At 42.7% G+C, this 20302-nt stretch overlaps 1 protein-coding gene across 4 annotated transcripts in view; it reads left to right on the top strand.

Annotated features, from left to right (window-relative positions):
• Positions 1-20302, top strand: part of slc2a9l2 (solute carrier family 2 member 9, like 2) — a 151220-nt gene that overhangs the window by 14958 nt on the left and 115960 nt on the right. For all 4 annotated transcript variants that reach the window (XM_084445624.1, XM_084445627.1, XM_084445626.1 and 1 more), the window contains 3 exons: positions 1600-1760; positions 13110-13234; positions 14892-15037. In XM_084445624.1, the coding sequence (XP_084301750.1) occupies positions 1600-1760; positions 13110-13234; positions 14892-15037 (432 nt within the window). The remainder of the gene's footprint in view (positions 1-1599; positions 1761-13109; positions 13235-14891; positions 15038-20302) is intronic.

Raw genomic sequence — 20302 nt, forward strand, 5'->3', positions numbered from 1 at the left:
CTGACCCGGTACTGACCTGGTACTGACCTGATACTGACCGGATACTGACCTGATACTGACCTGGTACTGACCTGATACTGACCAGATACTGACCTGGTACTGACCAGATACTGACCTGGTACTGACCTGGTACTGACCGGATACTGACCTGGTACTGACCAGATACTGACCTGGTACTGACCTGGTACTGACCTGGTACTGACCTGATACTGACCTGATACTGACCTGGTACTGACCTGGTACTGACCTGATACTGACCTGATACTGACCTGGTACTGACCTGATACTGACCTGGTACTGACCTGGTACTGACCTGGTACTGACCTGATACTGACCTGGTACTGACCTGGTACTGACCTAATACTGACCTGGTACTGACCTGGTACTGACCTGGTACTGACCTGGTACTGACCTGATACTGACCTGGTACTGACCTGGTACTGACCTGGTACTGACCTGATACTGACCTAATACTGACCTGGTACTGACCTGGTACTGACCTGGTACTGATCTGATACTGACCTGGTATTGACCTGATACTGACCTGGTATTGACCTGGTACTGACCTGGTACTGACCTGATACTGACCTTATACTGACCTGGTATTGACCGGATACTGACCTGATACTGACCTGGTACTGACCTAATACTGACCTGGTACTGACCTGGTACTGACCTGGCACTGACCTCGTACTGACCTGGTACTGACCTGGTACTGACCTGATACTGACCTGGTACTGACCTGGTACTGACCTGATACTGACCTGATCAGAGTGCATGGAAGGCGGACGGAGCGTAAGGGTCTGTCCGGTGGAGGTGGGTGCTGGGGGTGGGGGGGAGGAGAGAGAATATGTCCGTTCTGTCCTCTTTCCTTAAGAGCAATACAAGCACCTTGGACGGAGGTACAGGTATAGACACACAACACATGGTTACTTGCCTCAAAGAAGACCCTAAAAAACAGAACACTCGGAACCTAAAATGGTGATTACTGTTTCTTTGCTTCCCTCTGGAATATGTAGAGAGTGGGTCGTATGCCCACCTCCCTTGTTCTCTGTAAAGCGCATTATGTTGCCTCTGGGTATGAAATGCGCTATACAAATAAAGCGATTGATTGATTGAATCCCTTCTCAAACATAAGCAAGACATCCAGGCAAGGGGGAATTCCTGCCATGTCCGACTCCTGAGTGGAGTACCTGATATGCTGTGGAACCCCCTTGTTAAACTATAAGCTCGAGTTGGACCTCTCGTGTGTTATTGCTTTTCATTTTCATTTTTCAGTTTATTTGAGAAAGGACAATGCATATCAATCAACAACAAATGTAAATACACCAGATTTAGCCAGGAGGCTAATTTTCATCCGTGGTCCCTGGCCAAGATGTTATAAATAGGCATCCTAAAATGACACAAGATAAAAGTAACGGCTCTGGATGTGTCTTGGCCATTCACAATACGCACTCGGAACTAGCTGTTCTATAATATCCTTGTTATGTCCACTTATTGTAACACATGGAATTTAAATGCAAAGTTTGAATGAAAGAAAGAACGCATTCAATAATGAACCACTTGTGATTTAATAAACACATCTTCCTCTCCACACAGTATATCAAGGCCTTCTACAACAAAACGTGGATTGAGCGAAACGGGGAACCAATCAGAGCAGAGACGGTAACTTTGCTGTGGTCCCTCACCGTTTCTATATTTGCAATCGGAGGCCTGCTGGGAACACTCATCGTCTCCATACCCATCAAAGTCCTCGGAAGGTAGGTCGGGACGTCTATAGCCTTATTTCCACTGTCGTGCCGAACCGATACCGTGCTCCAACCGCGCTGCTCCGAACCCGTGGGAACGGTTACAGTGTCTGTTTCCACCTCTCTGGCTGTTAGGTTCCACAGAATGTTGTTTGCGGAACTAACTTTCACATTTCTACTAAAGAACGGTTCTGCTTCACTCAGTACGGGTAGACAACCGTGCCATGGGAACGGTTCTGCGAACGGTTCTGGGCCCAACCGGTCCCATGTGGAAACACGGTTACCCTGCGTGCTCAGAACGGTTCGGCACGACAGTGGAAACAAGGTTTATGCAACACACTTCCTCAGTGTTATTGTGGAAGTTAGAAATGTCCTGTTATGAGGTTATTTATGATCATATCAGTCATATCCATCCATATCAACATTTTGACAGACTTTGCATGAGATATTAGCGCTCATTGCTCATGTCACAGCTGGGGCTTATGATGCTAAATACCAAACTAATCCTTTAAAATCCCTCATACTATTGAGGGAATATACTTCATAGAGGATGTATGCGTCTCTGCTTGGCTCGCCTTGACAGCCTTTATTAGACTGCTTATCACAGGGCTGCAGACTTTTGCCTTTCTTTTCCCATCTGTCTCCTCTTCAACTAATTAAACCAGCTCTCTATCAGCATCACTCACATTCTCCTCTTTTTGATGCCAAAGGGTTTGCACATTTTTACACTACACCTGAATACAACTAACCGTAGAGATTTGAGATGCCTAATTGTCATGTATCCCAACAGTCAAGGCCTCTCTGCTTTGAGCAATGCCCTAGATCTCGAGCAATTTCAGTGGGCGGGAGTGTTCACCTTGACACACTAACTCCTCCAGCCTGTCAGCGTAACAAAACTTTTGCCAAATCAAGTCGGTAGAAAGGCGAAAACGTCTTTTACTCCGAGAAACACCTCTAGTGCATACTCTAGTTCTTGTTTAATTGTTGTTATTGAGTCTATTTATGCAGTAACTGCACTTATGGTTGTGTTTATTCTACTAACGTTAATTTTACAGCTTGTTGCTTCAGGGCACTGTTTAGCCAACGGCCTGTATTTCATTTGTATGCATCAACTACGGGAACCAGTCAGGGCTTTGTTGTACCCAGGGGCGGTGCACAAGGCAATTGCCTAGGGCGCCGACGCACTAGGGGCGCACAAATAGCTAGCCGCCCCCCCCCCCCCCCCCCCCCTCAACAAATCTTCCGACAATCGCGGAATTGTCCTCTATCAACCCCCCCCCCCCCCCCTTGCTCAACAACTTGTCGGGGGCGGCCAATTGCCTTCTGCCGGCCCTGGTTCTACCGGGGGGCAGAACAGCAGTCAGGACACAGTCCCTGACTGGCCCGGTCGAAACGTAATCGGAGAGAAATCGCTTGACATAGCTAGAGGTCCAGACCTCACAGGATGGTCTAGCAAGGCTACTAGATGACCCCTCTCCCCGTTCCCCCCCGGTCAGTGTCCCCTCTATCCTCCTTGTCGTTTTGCTCTCCTCCTCCCTTAGATCAGTTCTTCCGTTCGCTCACCAGAGGAACTTCCCAGGAAGTTCTCAGGACGCACGTAGACACGTGACATTGTGGATATAGAACAGAGTACAGCACTTCAGGGTCCCAGTGGGCCTCAGGCATCAGGACGACTATAGCTGATGTCCCATTAGACCCGTGTCTTCACTACGCCATCTATCAACTTGATAGTGATGCTGTGCTGCTGACATGCTGCTAATGCTACTCGTCGTCACTGTAAATGAGGGCAACCTCAGTGTCCTTCGACTTTAAAGGTTATTGAATTGAATTGAATTGAAAAGACGCTGTTCTTGTCCTTTAAAGATGCTTACATGGAAGTTTGTATTTTCAGATGAAGTGTAGCTTCATAAAGGATGATAAAGGACTCATAAATGAGGCATAACTGTGTGAAATAATCAACGATCCGAATGACTCTCTTACCCTGTTCAGCCACAGAAGGTAGGATTATACTGAACGTCTATGTAGAAACTTCAAGATCAACACATCAAGGGTTCCTGACTCTTAATAAGCAATTACTGAACCCCCCACCATATCATCACTTGTCTGTCATATATAATTCACAGATGTTTTTTCTACAGTATATGATATAAATAAATGAGTGAGTGACTCAGCCCTCCTAATGGGCTGGGCAAAAGATAAACACAATTTTAGTCTGTGTTTCCTTTCCTCCAGGGAGAGAATCGTGTAAAATCAATTGAACACGAAGCCTTCTCGCGTCGTTTGGGGATACTGGTGGGTGTCTGCGGTCGGACGGGATTTAAAAGTCTTGCAGACACAAACGGAACATGACGCAATAGGGCAAACGTGTGATTCAGCTCTCAGATTTAGACCCTTAGACTGCTCCGGGTTTATTCAGTGCACTGCACACGTCATAAATAATTGTTCGGAAATATTTGATGTTCATCAGGTTACAATCCACAGCTACTATTATGGCCCTCAGGATGCTTGTCATCACGGCTGACAGGTGGTTCCCCATTCCCAGGCTCAGCCTATTCATATTTTTTATTTATTTTTTATTTCCATTATCTATTATCTATTTTATTCTCTCTTGAATGTAGCACAAATCTATGACCAAAAATAGGAGAAAGTTGACTGGAACACTGACAAGACAGGCGTCAAACACCAACATTAATACCAAGCTGTGGCTACAGGCAATCGTTAAAGGCTAGCCGTGATGCTAATTTTCGCCATATTCAACTCCATTAAAACATTAGCAATATTAAAGTCTTCCAGTTCTGGCATTAAAACAAATATTTATTTTTAGCCTGACGGAGTTGTTACAATTTTAGGAGAAACATTTGTTCATATCTAGCCAGCCCGTGAGAGCCGTTGTAGGTACCACACCGGAACCTACACCGCTGATGGCTTGTCCATCTCGTGGAGCATTATTAGTCAGAGGTACTTCTAATGAGGCCTCATGTCTTTTTGTTTTGTGTAGCCTGTTTTCTTAGTTATTAGCTATACTTGCTAAATTAAATCTTAGCATTTTCCTTTTACAGTATCGGCCGGAGGGTGTTTTTAATAAAGTAGTGTATGTTGAAGTACAGTACATGGGAAATACATTTTTTCAATTATGGTATTGAATTGGGTATCGAGGATCGTGGAATTTCACTACTGGTATTCACTACTACAAATGTCTGGTATTGTGACATCCCTAATAGACAGATATTTCCATTTATAGTTGAATGTCAGTCTAAAAGTCACAATTTTAAAGCATTTTTATGTAGGAAAAACAGCAGCAGTGTGAGTGAAGAAACACAACAGCCTAGAGAGAGTGGAGGAACACAGTAGCACCCTAGAGAGAGAGAGTGGAGGAACACAGTAGCACCCTAGAGAGAGAGAGTGGAGGAACACAGTAGCACCCTAGAGAGAGAGAGTGGAGGAACACAGTAGCACCCTAGAGAGAGAGAGTGGAGGAACACAGTAGCACCCTAGAGAGAGAGAGTGGAGGAACACAGCAGCAGCCTAGAGAGAGGGAGTGGAGGAACACAGTAGCACCCTAGAGAGAGAGAGTGGAGGAACAACAGTACCCTAGAGAGAGAGAGTGGAGGAACAACAGTACCCTAGAGAGAGAGAAACACAGGATAGGACTGGAGATGTACAGTAGAGCAGACTGATGCAACAGTTGCATCTTCAGGGTTTTAGGTGAGGTCTTAAATTAAATTGATACCGAGATGATGATTGAACATAATGGATTAATTGTAAATGACCAATTTTCATGTAATGGAAGCATATTACCTATTTTGATATTAACTTAGTTGTAAGTTGTCATAACATGATCAGGGTTTTTCCTGGCTCAGAATGGGTCTTTAAGGGGTGATGCACACACATTTTGGGGGAAACCTCATGCAGGAAAAACCATGATGATGCAAAATAATAATTGAGTCATGACTCATGTTGAGGTTATTTGTTGATTTCTCATTTAGGAGACTGTCAGGGTGAGTGATTCAGAAGCAAGTCAGCTTAGTCACAGACCCCTCGCCCACCCAGTCAATTTGGTCTCTTTTAACGTAATAATCATTAATTGGTTTACTGTACTGAACCGTGATTTTTGGGTACCGTTTGTTTCGGTTTCAAGTATCGTTTCAGTATCGAGTATCGTGCTACTGAATTTGGTATTGGTATCGAAGTAAAACATTTGGTATTGTGACAACACTAATAATCTACCAATTGATAAAATATTGTACTGTCTGCTGATTATTTCCTTATAATTGAACTCGCTAGGCAGGTAGGTAGGTTGACAGGCAGGTAGGCCATCCAATCCTTTCAAGTTGGCAACTCAAAATGATTGGACACGCTTATTACACAACTGTGATTTCCACAGATGAATGATTTATTTCATTTTAGTGTCAGAGCATTGATTGTTATTTATTGATTGCTGTGGGGATGTAATTCACCAAAAATATAACAAAAAATTCTTCTGATCCAAACCCGCCTACTGCACCTTTAAGTTACAAGGTGAAGATGCCTCCCCCCTTGGAGACCTGACCAAGGGAGAGGGTCTGTTAAATCAATAGGTCATAAACTAGACAGTGTGTCTGTGTGGTGGTGCTGATGTGTCCATATCCTGGAGCCATGCCATGCATGCTGGTAGACTGGATGATAACCAAGGAGTGACTGACGTGCAGAACAGTGTGGGGTGATGATTGGGATAGACAAAGGGCGTGTGCGTGTGCGTGTGCGTGTGCGTGTGCGTGTGTGTGTGTGTGTGTGTGTGTGTGTGGAGGGAGGGAGGGAGGGAGGGAGGGAGTGTGCGGTTTGTGTGTGTGTAGGGAGAGTGTCTGTATATGTCTGTGTGCATGGAGAGGGGTGTCTTGGGCCAGGGGATGAGGATAGGGTGCAAGATAGTCCAGGGATGAGGGACAAGTCCAGGATTCTGCGTGTGCTGGATTGAGACGATCCATTATCCACTGTCCATTATCCATGGATGTGAATCTACAGGATCTACCCTGTACACCAGAATATTGTCTTTTTTCTATATCAGACCAGACTCTGTCTCAATGGTTCCAGCGTCAGAATAATCTTTTAGGTGAATAATTTACATGCAACCTTCATTCGTATGTGCACAGCTTCAACTACTGTAATCTACAGTACGGCCTTTTCTGGTATCCAAATGACCCACAGAAATCCAACTAAGTACCCTGTGTTGTATACCGTTTCATCAGATCATGTTCAGATGATTTACCTTGTTATCGAACCATATTTCTAAACTCAGTGGGAGCACAGAATTGTATCAACCACTCAATCCATTGCAACAGTGCGTCTGCTCGGTGCCGGCACACTTGGCGCAACAGTAGACTTTGATTACGCCTGTTGCACCTCTTGATTTATGAACTGCGGCACAGGATGATAATGTGGACCCTGGTGGGGTGTTGACACCAGTGAGCAATCATGTCTTGATTGCCCATTCTGCTCTGGAGACTAGGTGAGCGAGTGCAGTGCTTAATTTGTAAATCGGGAGGAACACAGCCTGTATAATGTGCACGCGGGCGTGCACGATTTTCTGCGCACGTGTGAACTCCGCGAATAGTCACATTATATAGTAGTCCCTGCAAATGAATCAAGGATACTGGGGTTATTAGTTATTCTATTATCCCAAGTGTCCAATGTCTTCGGTGCACACTTCATATCCCAAGGGCAGATTGAGATATTATTTTTTAGGAGGGAAAAGTAATTTCCTTCTGAGTCAGTAAATGAGGTCTGCCGACCAGTCCCATCTCATTTCAAAGAGAAAGTTTAATGAATTCACCAGCTTTTGGGTACTTTTGTTCTCTTTTGAGTCTCAACGCTGTGTTCAACCTCCTCTGCTCTGCCCCCCCCCCCAACATGTTCACCCTGACTCGGTAATGAATGCACATTTCAAATAATCAGTTTTCTCACTAATGATGCAAATGTCACTCTAAGCAAGGGTTAGGCCAACCTGTTTTGTTCTCTAATCATTTGCTTCAGCTAAACCAGAAGGTCATGGTTGAGATGACCCTACAGTAGGATTCATTTTACTTTGAAGGTGTTTTTTGAGGTGTCAATTGGATAAAACCACCTGTTCATCACCATTACATAAATATCTGTCTCAGACATCTGTGAGAGAGAGGCCACCTGGTATCTTCTTAGACAGACAGACATACGCTCGGATTCAAAAATTGGGAGAAGATGTGAATATAAATTAGTCTGAAAGCATTTATCAGTCTAGAAAGTTAGATTAAATTAAATTGGTTTCCTTGCGGGTCATAGGCTGTTTGAGGTGACAGAGTTGATTCATGGCTGCTGATTGCATCTTGCCTCCTTGGTTTCACATTTCTGTATTTTTAAGATGAGATATAACTGTAATGATCCCCAGGAGGGGACATTTGGGCATTACAGCAGCAGAAAGATAGAATAGAAGAGGCACAGGATAAGAATCAAGAATCAATAGGTATAACACAAAATATAAGCACAAAACAGAACTATACTGGTGCTGTGGAGTGGAATAAACTCCCTCTCTCCATAAAAGAAGTTGAAACTGCAGTAGCTTCAAGAGATGCCCAAGAGATAAACAGGTAGAGATTTTATTTTATAGCTTTATTTCCTTTGAAAGGAACATGCATGTTAACCCACATTGACCCAGCTTCATACCAAAATGTGGATAAAAAAAACAAAACAGATTCAATGTTTACTTCATTGTTGCAAGTCTACAGTAGTCTACATCTTTGTTAACCCAACCTCGACATATTCTTTACTTTTGTTTACGGACACAGTTATTCCATAGGTAAATATGTCCTTATAGTTCAGCTCATTTCAACAATGACCTTTCCCATCATCATCATCATCATCCATCAATCATCATCATCATCCATCAATCATCATCCTGTATTAACAATCAAGTCAAACAATGATGTGCTGAGTTCCTTGTGCCATCTTTGACTTCATCACAAGTTTTGTGCCAGCAGAGAAAAAAAGCATGCTTCTGCTTGAAACTTTCACAATTCCTTTTCAGACCGAGGCTACCAAACCTGGCCCTGGCATTCGGCTGTGCTGTTACTGACTTTCATCAATATTCCCCATCCATAGACCTGTTTCTGAGATGCAAAGCAAATTCGGAGATGTCAGGTACTTTACTGTAGGTGTCAGCTTTTTTGTGAAGGTAATTATATGCAATGGCTGTATGGCATTGTAATTTCATTGTAAGAGTCACTGTAGGGTTTAGGGTTATGCATGTGTGCTTATAGTGTGTGACCGATCGCATTTATTGGTTGAATTGAAAGTGTCTATAAAGCAGAATCAAGACCATTGCTCTGATGCTTGCACACGGAATAGACTGAACTGAATGGGTGACCTTGATGGGTGTGAATCCTGAGGGCTGAAGAAGGATGAAGTCAGCTTGTGCTGCTGATAGGTGACATTGACTCTCGGTATAAAGGGAGCAGAAACCAGTCATACCTCCAAATAGTTTCCATTTGTATCCTTTTTACATTTAAAGGCATTTTTTTGGTCTCTGCACTCATTAAAACATGATATTGGCCTGTTTGGAGATTAAGTCATTAAAACGCTGTAGAATAATTTCCAAACAAGCATGGCTGCGGTTATTCAATTCAGATTTTAAAAATGAAACACTACTACCTACCTTCCTACTCCCTTTTACTGTACCTCCTAATTCCCAAAGTAATTAATGCCAATCTAATTCTCTATTTAATTCCTGATCCTCTCGAGGCATGTTTGTTAAATGTTTGTCAAAAATGTTCTGAGAGAGTGAACTTTAGTGTGACACAAAGGCAATGAGGCTTTGTGGCTGTAGTGAGAAGTCATCATAGGGAGAATTCCTCCTGGGTGCTTTGGAAAGAAAAGCTGCTCCAAACATGTTTGTATTCAGGAAAGATATTTTTTAATGCAGAGAAAGAAAAGACATTCGCGATGTAACCTTTCTCTGGAACTCTCGGCACCAAAATATGAAGAACGTGCGCTGTAATTAGATAATAAAATAACATCAATTAGAGCCAGTATTACCTCGCATATAAACATAGACTACCTCAGAAAAACCCTGTAAAAAGATGTAACCATGGGGAAATTCATATGTACCACGCTACCAGAGTTTTGTAAGATTGTCACTGAGTATAACTCCTCGACCTCATGTCTTGACCCTGTACCTACATAATTATTTAAGTGGGTGTTCAGCAGTGTTTCAAGTCATGTATTGAAGACATAATTATGTCTCTTCAAACTCAGAAAATTCAAATCATTGTCTCTTCCCAGATGCCTTCAAAACTGCTGTTGTAAAACCGTTACTAAAGAAACCCAACCTACAGTAGTTAAGTGCATGTAGTTAATGCGCTGAACAACTACAGGCTGATATCCAAACTCCCATTCATTAGTAAGATACTTGAAGATGTAGTTTCAGCACAAATCCTTTCTCAAAGAAAATAATATCTGGAGGAACTTCAATTAGGCTTTCGGACATACCACACCACTGAAACTGCTCTTACTAAAATAATCAGCAACCTCAGACTAAACTCTGATGCAAATAAGATTTTAATTCTTGTCCCATTAGTCCTACGTGCAGCGTTTAATACGATCGCCCATGATATCCCAATCAATCGCCATGATATCCCAATCAATCGCCATGATATCCCAATCAATCGCCATGAAAGGCTGGCTGGTCATTGACTGTGTTAAACTGGTTCAGAACATCCATCAAAGGGAGAAAGTTCTACATCAGGCTTGGAGATCATTTGTCTAAGAAACATGGCACCTGCTTTGGGGTTGCACAATGGAGCTGCCTTGGTCCATTACTATTCTCACTATACATGCTGCGACTCGGGGATATCATTAGAAAGCACAATGTATGTTTTCATAGTTATGCGGATGACACACAACTGTACATCTCTGCTGAACCAAATGATGCTGCAGCTATAAACTCCATTACTACCTGTCTTCTAGCAATAAATAAATGGATGTGCAATAACTTCTTGAAGCTAAACGGGGACAAAATTAGAATCCTACTGATCGGCCCTAAAACAAAAAGAGAAATGCTGTTTAAAAATGTGGTGAAACTGACATCCTGGATTAAATTTAGATTTAGATCTAAGCTTCAAGTCCCATAAGAACAAGGTGATGAAAACCTAATTTTTCCACCTTGGAAACATGGCTAAAGTACGACCATTTATAAGTCAAACAGATGCGGAAAAGTTGATTCATGCTTTTTCAAAGCCGACTCGACTGTAATGCACTCTTCACTGGCCTTCCGCCAAAAGACACTGACAGACTTCAGCTCATTAAAAACTTTGCAGCTCCACTATTAACCAGAACCAAGAGGACGGAGCACATTAGTCCAGTCTTAACTGCTCTGCATTGGCTTCTGGTTTATATGTTTAGAGTTGATTTTAAGGTCTTCGTCCTTATATACAAAGCCCTTAATGGGCGAGGACCAAGCTACACTGCTAACTCTTGTCAACTATGTGCCTTTAAGAACTAATCCACTGCTGGTTTAGTAGAAGTTCCCAGCAACAGTTGGACGAAGATTGGGAGTGCAGCTGTTATCAATTATGGCCCAAAGCTATGGAACACAATACCTATAGATATCAGGGAAGCCAGCTCACTAAATACTAATAGCTCACTAAGCTACAAATGTATCTCTTCACTTTAGCTTTTAATTAGCTCCTTTTGCACTTGTGTGCTACTGCACCCCCGACCCCTCCCCTTTTTTTCTTTGTGTGTGTGTGTGTATCTCACCAGTACAATATTTTATTAAATTGCTTTTACCAAATAATGAATGAAAAAGTAATTAATTGGAATAGGTTAAATGTTCTAATTAAGAGTCTGATGGGAAGATGCAGTCTGGGTCACACCTAACAAGGGTTTTACCAAGATTTAGAAGAAATCTGGACACACATTGACGGGTATTGTGTTAAATGTTCTAGAAGTCCAGGGCAAATGTTACTTTTTGAATAGGTTTGGAACCATTGCCAAATGTATTATTGCGTGACCTGTGGGAACACATGAGACTACACATTTGTGAGATTTTGGTGCTTTGTGATATTGAATTGGTAAGATTTTTTTAAAGGCTGTATTTTACTTGATCTCTCATCTTTATCTTCTTTTATTGTGTTTTATCTTCCATCTTATTTTTCCTGCTTTTTGTTCATGTCTATTTTTATGTGGAGCACTCCGTAAATGTAAATTAATTCTCTGTTTTATTTGCATGAAGGAGCTATACAAATAAAGTTTTATTATTATTATACAGTATTATTATTATATCTTGCCAGCCTTGGTAATGACTTTAATGAGCAAACGAGAAATCAATCCTTCATGGGAGCATTTTGGAAACAAATAAGGTTATACTGTAGACAAAAGCAATTATAATATATATTATATAAAAACCAAGCCACCAGAGCACAAGTTTGTTTAAAGCCTTCTAATCTAAGCTGATACTATTTGTGATTGGATTCATTGGACTTTGTGAAGCGTGAAGAAAATCATCTCTCAGTCCTCTAGCATGTGGAAATTCCCAATGGAATGAGATGGGGCCTACTCTCTACCCAGAACAGGATTGTCTTGTCAGTTGGCACTGCGCCAGCTGCATTTGACATGGGAAATCTAAATGTCATATCATGCCTGATTTGACACAGACATTTTAACACATTACAGCTCCTTGCTCATCTGTCTCCTGAGTATACACATATAAGCCCGGATGTAATTGTGGTGTCAAACCTATTTGACGTAGTCCGTTTGTTCCCTGAATTACCCTTTTATTATTTGTCATTTTCCCTCACGATAATTTATATTCTTGCCTAGTGTTGACATTCTACTGCAACAGCTGTAGACATCAATATGGCAGTTATTAGTTTAACCCTATTTGAATAAATCAAATTGAAAGCAGGTTTAGCCCACAGTATAATTATGTAATTTAAATAATTTGCATTTTGTGCAGTAGCCTACCCTGGCAATGCAACACTTTGATTGACCTCGACAGGTGGCAGTTTTGCTCGAAAAAACTACATACAGAATGAATGCTTGGCAAACTGCACATTATGGTCTTATTTCACTGCATTCTGGATAGGCACTGTTGTGTGAAATAATCAAGACTGTGTCGTGAGCTATAGTTTGAGCTTGCTCCATTTAATGAATCTCACATTCCCAAAACAAGTGGACAAGAGTAACAGGCACCCCTGTAAATCCAGTTCCCATACTGCTATAGTACGCTCATTCAATCTTAATTTCCACCTGTAGCTATTGTTGACATTCTCTTTCAACCATCCTGCAGTATCTCTATTCCTCTCCTCATGTTTTATTCTCTCTCCCCTCTCTCTCTCTCTCTCTCTCGTGCTTAAGGAAGGGCACCTTGCTCCTGAATAACGTCTTTGCAGTGATAGCCGCTCTGCTGCTATCCCTTGGGGAGTCGGCGGGCTCTTTTGAGATGCTCGTCACCGGCCGTCTCATCATGGGGGTGGACTCTGGTGAGTGCTTTTTCTACTAGGCTGGACATCATTTGCCCCATTATCCCCGAATCACAAAAAAAGTAACCAGGAGAAGTGATACTGTAGCCTATGACTTCCTTATGTACGACAAATGATTTAAATATTTCCAATTATCACACTGCAGTAGACTTGATGAGCACCACAGAGTGCTTTAGAGAAGTGGCCTGTGAATTTGTGCAGGGAAATTAATCTTGCAAAGTTAGCTTAATTGAGTATTACAGGTCAACTTAACGGAACAGGGAAACATTGATTACGCTTGCTGGAAACATTGATTACACTTGCTTACCACAAGCAAAGGTCTCAGTGGTGTTCAATCACAAGTAACTACTTTACTACTGTACTGTGCAAGTCACAGTATGGACACTTATTATACGGTAGTTCCTGAGTGATGCATAGACATAACTGCATCATGTTCAACTACAGTAATTCCTCTTGAAGATGGTGTTGAATAGATAGATGTAAGGGACAGTTGGTGGGTTAGGAATTGAATAAAAAAATGATGGGTGCCTTTAAGCACCACATTTTATCCACACTTATTTTGTACAGTAGAGGCTACATTGAGGTTACCTGTGTGCATACTGTACATAAGAGGCATAATAACACTAACTATGTAAGAGGGTTGCAGAGGGAGGGAATATTCCATTTGAGATAAGATAAGACAAACTTTAATAATAACTTTTACTTTAATAATCCTTGGGGGGACAATGCAGGCTACCTCTTTTGTACAGAAAAGTTCTTTATGTAATTGTTAAACTCAACAGTGGGTTAAAGGAGTAGTAAAGGGAAAATGCATGTTTAGCCCTGTTTTAAGGTTACTTATGATCATATACAATGGTTCAGATTAAAACGTTGACAGAGCTAGCATTTTCGAGAAAGTTGATTGCTCTACCACCGTTTTGGTCATACAATGGATGTGGATGGGCATCTTGAAAAATCATTCAAAAACATGTTAAACTCTCGATTTCAAAGACAAGAAGCTCACCGAGGGGGTAAAGAGTGTATTATATACTCCTATGCAATGATGTAGAGCTAAAGCCTTTACTGTGCACATCATGCAGGAACATACATGTGGCTTAACTAATTAGTAGTCCTCAAGCTAATTAGGGGTCAGTTAATGATGATACAGTATAATTAATGCTAATGTATTTTCCATCTACACCATCTAATCCCCTTGCTCCAGACTAAACCTTTAGATGTGACAGAAAAATGCACTCGCCCTGCACTGACCTCAATGCATGACAAACTTCGCTATCCGAACGTGAATAGACTGTCCTGTTCTTGTTGTGTTTCTGTTCCTGGTATCCATGCCCCTGGAATTATGGGTAAACAGCACTACAAAAGTGGCCTTCATTAATTTGGTTTAGCCTGTTACTTCAGAAAGGCCTTCGCATTAATGTATATGCTGTAATGAGCTGTCTGTTATACAACTGGCATCTGTTTAGGGGAAGTTTGTTACTAGATCACTGCACCTTTCCAGTAAGGTGTGGGGGCAGGGATGAAGGAACATGTCTCCAAATGAAGCCACCAGTTCCAGTCCTAAGCACATCTTGTTTGTTTAACACATTGAGCTTAATTTCCTCCCAAGTTGTGACAGTTCTGTTTATTTTTTTTAATTTTTTTTAATGTTTTTGGACAGGTATTGCCCTCAGCGCCCTACCCATGTACCTCGGAGAGATTTCCCCTAGAAGAATCAGAGGCTCTATTGGCCAGTTCAATTCCATCCTTATATGCCTGGGGGTGTTCACAGGACAAGTACTGGGACTTCCTGAAATGCTAGGAGAGGTTAGTAACCTACTATTTGTGTGGGGCAATATTGCAGGCTGAGTCCACATGAATCATCAATTGGGTACAATTTAGACCGTCTTGTAAATTAATTTGACTGATATTGAATAAATGATCTTAGCTCATGTGTTAAGGGCTCCATCTGCCCAGCCACTTGTAATATCCCAATTCAGAAAGTGAGAGTGGGCACCCTGGATTTGCACCCCAGCCCGAACCCATCATTCCTTATTTAGCAAGATTTACAGTGAGCATACTCTAATTGACAGATATTTCCTAGGGAAGAGTTACAGGGTTTCGTTAAGAGGTGGAGTAATTCCATTTGAGGCACGGAATGAGTTGGTTAACATTGAAATAGGCTTTGATAGTGGTTTGGAACACAATCAGGAAAACAAGATTGTCAACCCTTCCCTTATAATAAATGTCATGCAATTTTAAGAAACCTATATGTAATTTCACCAACTTCAAGTCTGGATTAAGCTAATCAAACAATTAGGGCAGACATGCTTAACCTTCCTCTTCTGGACGGTTATACCCCCCTTCCCATACTTTGTTCGGTCAAAATTGGCCAGTGAGTTTGCAAAGCAATATCTCTGGAACCCTTTATCAAATTTTGATTGTTGATATTTTATTTGAACCGTCAACGCCAGTAGAATCAAGGAGTGGCAGACAGAATGACACCAGGGGTGAATTTCATGTTTAAAGGTCGACTTTTCTGCCTTGGTGTTACACCGAAGTACTTCAGCCTTACAGTACATGTGATTGTGACCTAGTGTCCTGTGTTCCATGTCTTTAAAAAAAGTGAGGACAAGTGTAATGGCAGCTTGCCAGACAGTGCTTTAAAAATAAATAAACAAGAATGTTGTTCTCTTCAAATGGCAAGGGATGGCCATCCAACTTTGCTATACAGGATAATAAAACACAGAGCACTATGATATATATTATATCAAGAGTCTTCAAAGAAGTGGGCGAGGCATGCATATACAGAACATCACCATAGTCAAAGGCAGATATGTTGTTGATGATCAATGATTCTCTTGCTAACAGTGGAATAACGGGACTTATTTCTGAAAAGGAATTCCATTTTACCCCTAAGCTTCTTGGTGAGGTATTCCACAAGCCAAATACCCAAATATTCGTAGGAGTCAATAATTTCAATTAGCACCCCCTGAAGAGTGTGAATACCTATACTGGCATCAATCCCACGAGACCTTGAAAACCACTTGCCTTGTTGGAATTTAGGACAAACTGCCTATAAGAGACAACTGGAAAGCTTCAAAAGTAGTACAGATTCAATCACTGATATTTAATAGATAGATAGATAGATAGATAGATAGATAGATAGATAGATAGATAGATAGATATGCCTAGATAGAAAGAACAGAACAACAACAGGCATATAATAGAGAGGGCAAGGCAAGGCAAGTTTATTTGTAGCACATTTCAGCAACAAGGCAATTCAAAGTGCCTTACATGAGACATTACAAGCATCAAGACAAAGTTTTTTTCAAATTAAAATACAGGAATAAAAGTTACAGTGCAGTGTATGAATGAATAATTATTTGATTTAATAAAAAGCAGCGGCAAAAAGAAAAGTCTTCAGTCTTGATTTAAAAGAACAGAGTTGCAGCAGACCTGCAGTTTTCTGGAAGTTTAATAGCATAAAAACTGAATGCTGCTTCTCCATGTTTTGTTTTAACTCTGGGGACAGAAAGCAGGCCTGTGCCAGACAACCTGAGAGGTCTGGATGGTTCATAACGTAGCAGCAGTAAAGAAATATATTTTGGTCCTAAACCATTCAGTGCTTTATAAACCAACAGCAGTATTTTAAAGCCAATACTTTGACAGAGTGGGGTGTAATTATGTCAAGGCAAGTGCATTTTGAATGGTACTGTTCTCTAGTCAGTTCAATTCTTAGTTACTCTAGTGGAAAGGTGGCTTGGCTTCCTCCCCTGAATCTCCAATGAACTTCCTGTGTTGTGTTCCAGAATGACCTCTGGGGTGACTCTTCCCCCCAAAGGAATACTCTCCTCCTCGCTCACCCCACCATCCTTTGATTATTCCTCTGCCAAAAGGTTGTCAGGTTATCTGTAGGGGCCTCACAACAGACGCGTCCCTGGGGTGTGAATGTACAACACCAAACATTGTGTGATTATGGACAGTGACAGCGTCGTGCTCCAATGCCATTGGCTTATGCCGCTCTCTGTCGTCTGCTTACTCATGACCTCCTTTAAGCTCCGTGTTTAAAAACTAATCTGGCTTCACACATTCACAACATCAACTTGCTAATTGGCGAGACGTTGCTGAGGCGATGCATATCACAGCTGCATGTTGCCTCGCCGCTCTACAGATCAAATTTACCATTTTCATTTTCGAGAGCAACTACTTTTTCGTTTTTCCTCCGCTATAAAACACAATACAAGCAAGCAACATGAACACATTCCGAAGCATCAACATGGTTCTGCTTATTGGGACATGGGTCATTGGTTTTCTAATACAAGCAGGCATGAACACATTTAACAAGGGAGCATCATTTTCCAGAGTACAAATTGGGATTATAAGTAGTATTGCATAGACGATGAAAAGGTGAAGATTTGTTTCATTTAATGAAAATCTGTTAATGATTCAAACATCCTTGCCAAACCACTGCCGATGTTGGTTCTTTGCCTCGGCCTCAATTTGTTTCCTGAAGGGCCTCGTTCTTGAACAGACACAAGAAAACAGAAACCTTAGTGGATGTCCAATCAAGCGACAGACAATACCAGGGCGGCTGTAGCTCAGTTGGTAGAGCGGGTCGTTCAATGATCGAAGGGTCAGTGGTTCGATCCCAGCTCCGACTGTCCACATGTCGAAGTGTCCTTGAGCAAGGCACCTAACCCCAAATTGCTCCCAATGAGCAGGTTAGCACCTTGCATGGCAGCTACCGCCATTGGTGTGTGAATGTGTGTGTGAATGGGTGAATGAGAGGCCATTGTAAAGCGCTTTGAGTGCCGCTAAGGTGGAAACGCGCTATATAAGTGCAGTCCATTTAACATTTACCATTTATAGAAAAATAGTGATATTCATTTGAAATATAACAGTCATGTCATGAGTCATGTATGTGAAATAAGGCAAAGTAAGCTATAGAGGCTTCATTTAATGATCACCTTCTCGGCGGATCGGATGACGCACTGCAGTTTGGCCCTGCCCTTGGCTGTTGCGGCGGGGTACCAGATGGTGATGGAGGAGGTGAAGATGGACTCCATGATCATCATTACCATAATTTTCTTTTGCAGTTCAAATATATACATTTGACATTTGATATTGACACCCAATAACTAAGCAATCACTCTATTCTATATCAATATACCTCTCCTTCTCAACACTCAAATCAATAGGTATTTTTCCCGAAGAAGACAGGAATCAATTCTGTTTGGCCATCTTGTGAACTTCAAAATCCCCCTGGTCTTTTCCCATCTTAGTGTAATTTTCTGAGGATTTGACCCAAGTTGTGCAAACGCGACCCTTTCTCTGGCATTTTCAACTTACAATGACATTTATATGTCAAATGCGTAGCAACGAATCCAAATGGCCAGCCCAGATATTCATTATTAATTTATGAGGATTGGTTCATCTCATCCATCATTCCACTCTCCAGACCACATTCATGAATATCAAATGAAAATGTATGTAAAACAAGGTCAATATTTTACCGGGTCTTCTAACTCAAGCAAAGGGCTTGGCTAGGTTGTCACTTTTCGAACATCATAAGGCTTCTTTTATTGGCATTTCAACACGTGATGGGGTTCCACAAGATTCAAACAGGTCTTGGGTCCTTTGAGACTCTCTAAGAACATGACCTCTTGTCAATCCCTTTACTGGATGCAATTTTGTGATGAGGGCTCAGATGAATGAGAATCATTGCAATATTTACATCTGTTGTCAAACCACAGGTGGGGAAAGTTGGGTATAGCACAGTAAAACATAGTCCAGTCACAAAGCTGTTACGCGCCATGGGACATTTATTCAAAAATCAAAACCGAAAAAATAAGGCAAACTGAAAAGTTATATTTTGGGTCTGCTGGGCTCAACTGTTTGGGAACCGTGTATCGAAAGGTCAGGGGCACGGCGTTGGCTTCTGTAGGCGAGAGGAATAACAACATTAATATTCTCCCAAACAGGTCAAGCAGCACGCTCCAGCCCTGCATACTCACTGAGTCCATAGACTACTGAATGTTTCCCCAGCCCAGCCTTTTGTGGTGTGGTGGCTCATTAGCCAACTGGCCGCAGCTGTTCTTCTTGCCATGCGGCCTTGATTGGGAGAGCGGTTGCCCACGCTGTCCATGGTGCTGATGGGGTTGGAGTGGATTTGGGGCCACGGCTCAGGCCGCCTCCCGAGCAAACCACACTGTCCATGGTGCTGGAAGGTAACTTAATGCGTGGTGCACCTTGACTGGGGTGCATTCGGAGCCTCGGAGCAAATGCGCCCTGATGGCAGCCCTGCCTTGTGTACCACGGGTGAGGATGCCACAAACCCCCCTCCCCGGATGGAGGCCAGAGGTCGATCCTCCGACCCTGAAGCAGGAATCCCTTCGGGAGAGGGCATCAGCGTTGGCATGGGCCAAGCCGGGTCTATGCTCCACCTGGAAGCCAAAATTCTGCAGCCTCAGAAACCAGCGTGTAACACGATCACTGGTGTTCTTAGCCGTACTTAGCAACTTCAGGGGGCAAGTCCCGTGACCAGGCGGAACCATCGGCTGAACAGGTGACTCAAGTCGAGACACCCTTTGGTGCCTGCCGCACGGGATCTCCTGCAGCAATGCAGTGATCTTAACGTCAGTGAGGCAGGATGGGCGGATTACACCTGGCGTGCGGAGTGGGAGGCGAACACCGCAAGACACCGTGATTTTATCCCGGACACCGGCCCTCCGGGATGGACTTACCCAGACCGGCGTGGGTGAGGCTTAATCGCCTCCGGACTGGCTTCGGACACTTCCGCTCATCGATGCACAGATGGGGCTTGGCATCCTGTACGGCGTGCGAGTGTGGCGCCAAGGAACAAATCACGTCATACAGGACTGTCCGATATATCGGACACCCAACGGAATGCGTGGCCTGACGGCCATGGATGACAAAGCGGTGACATGGCTCCTGGAGGTGTGCCCAGATATATAGCCCGGGTGACCCCCTGCTCTGTCCATGGTGCTGATGGGGTTGGAGTGGTTTTGGGGCCACCTCCTGCGTAGACCGCTGTCCATGGTGCTGAAAGGTAACTTTACGCGGGGCACG

Source organism: Borostomias antarcticus (genome assembly GCF_949987555.1).
Source record: "Borostomias antarcticus genome assembly, chromosome: 11".
NCBI lineage: Eukaryota > Metazoa > Chordata > Actinopteri > Stomiiformes > Stomiidae > Borostomias > Borostomias antarcticus.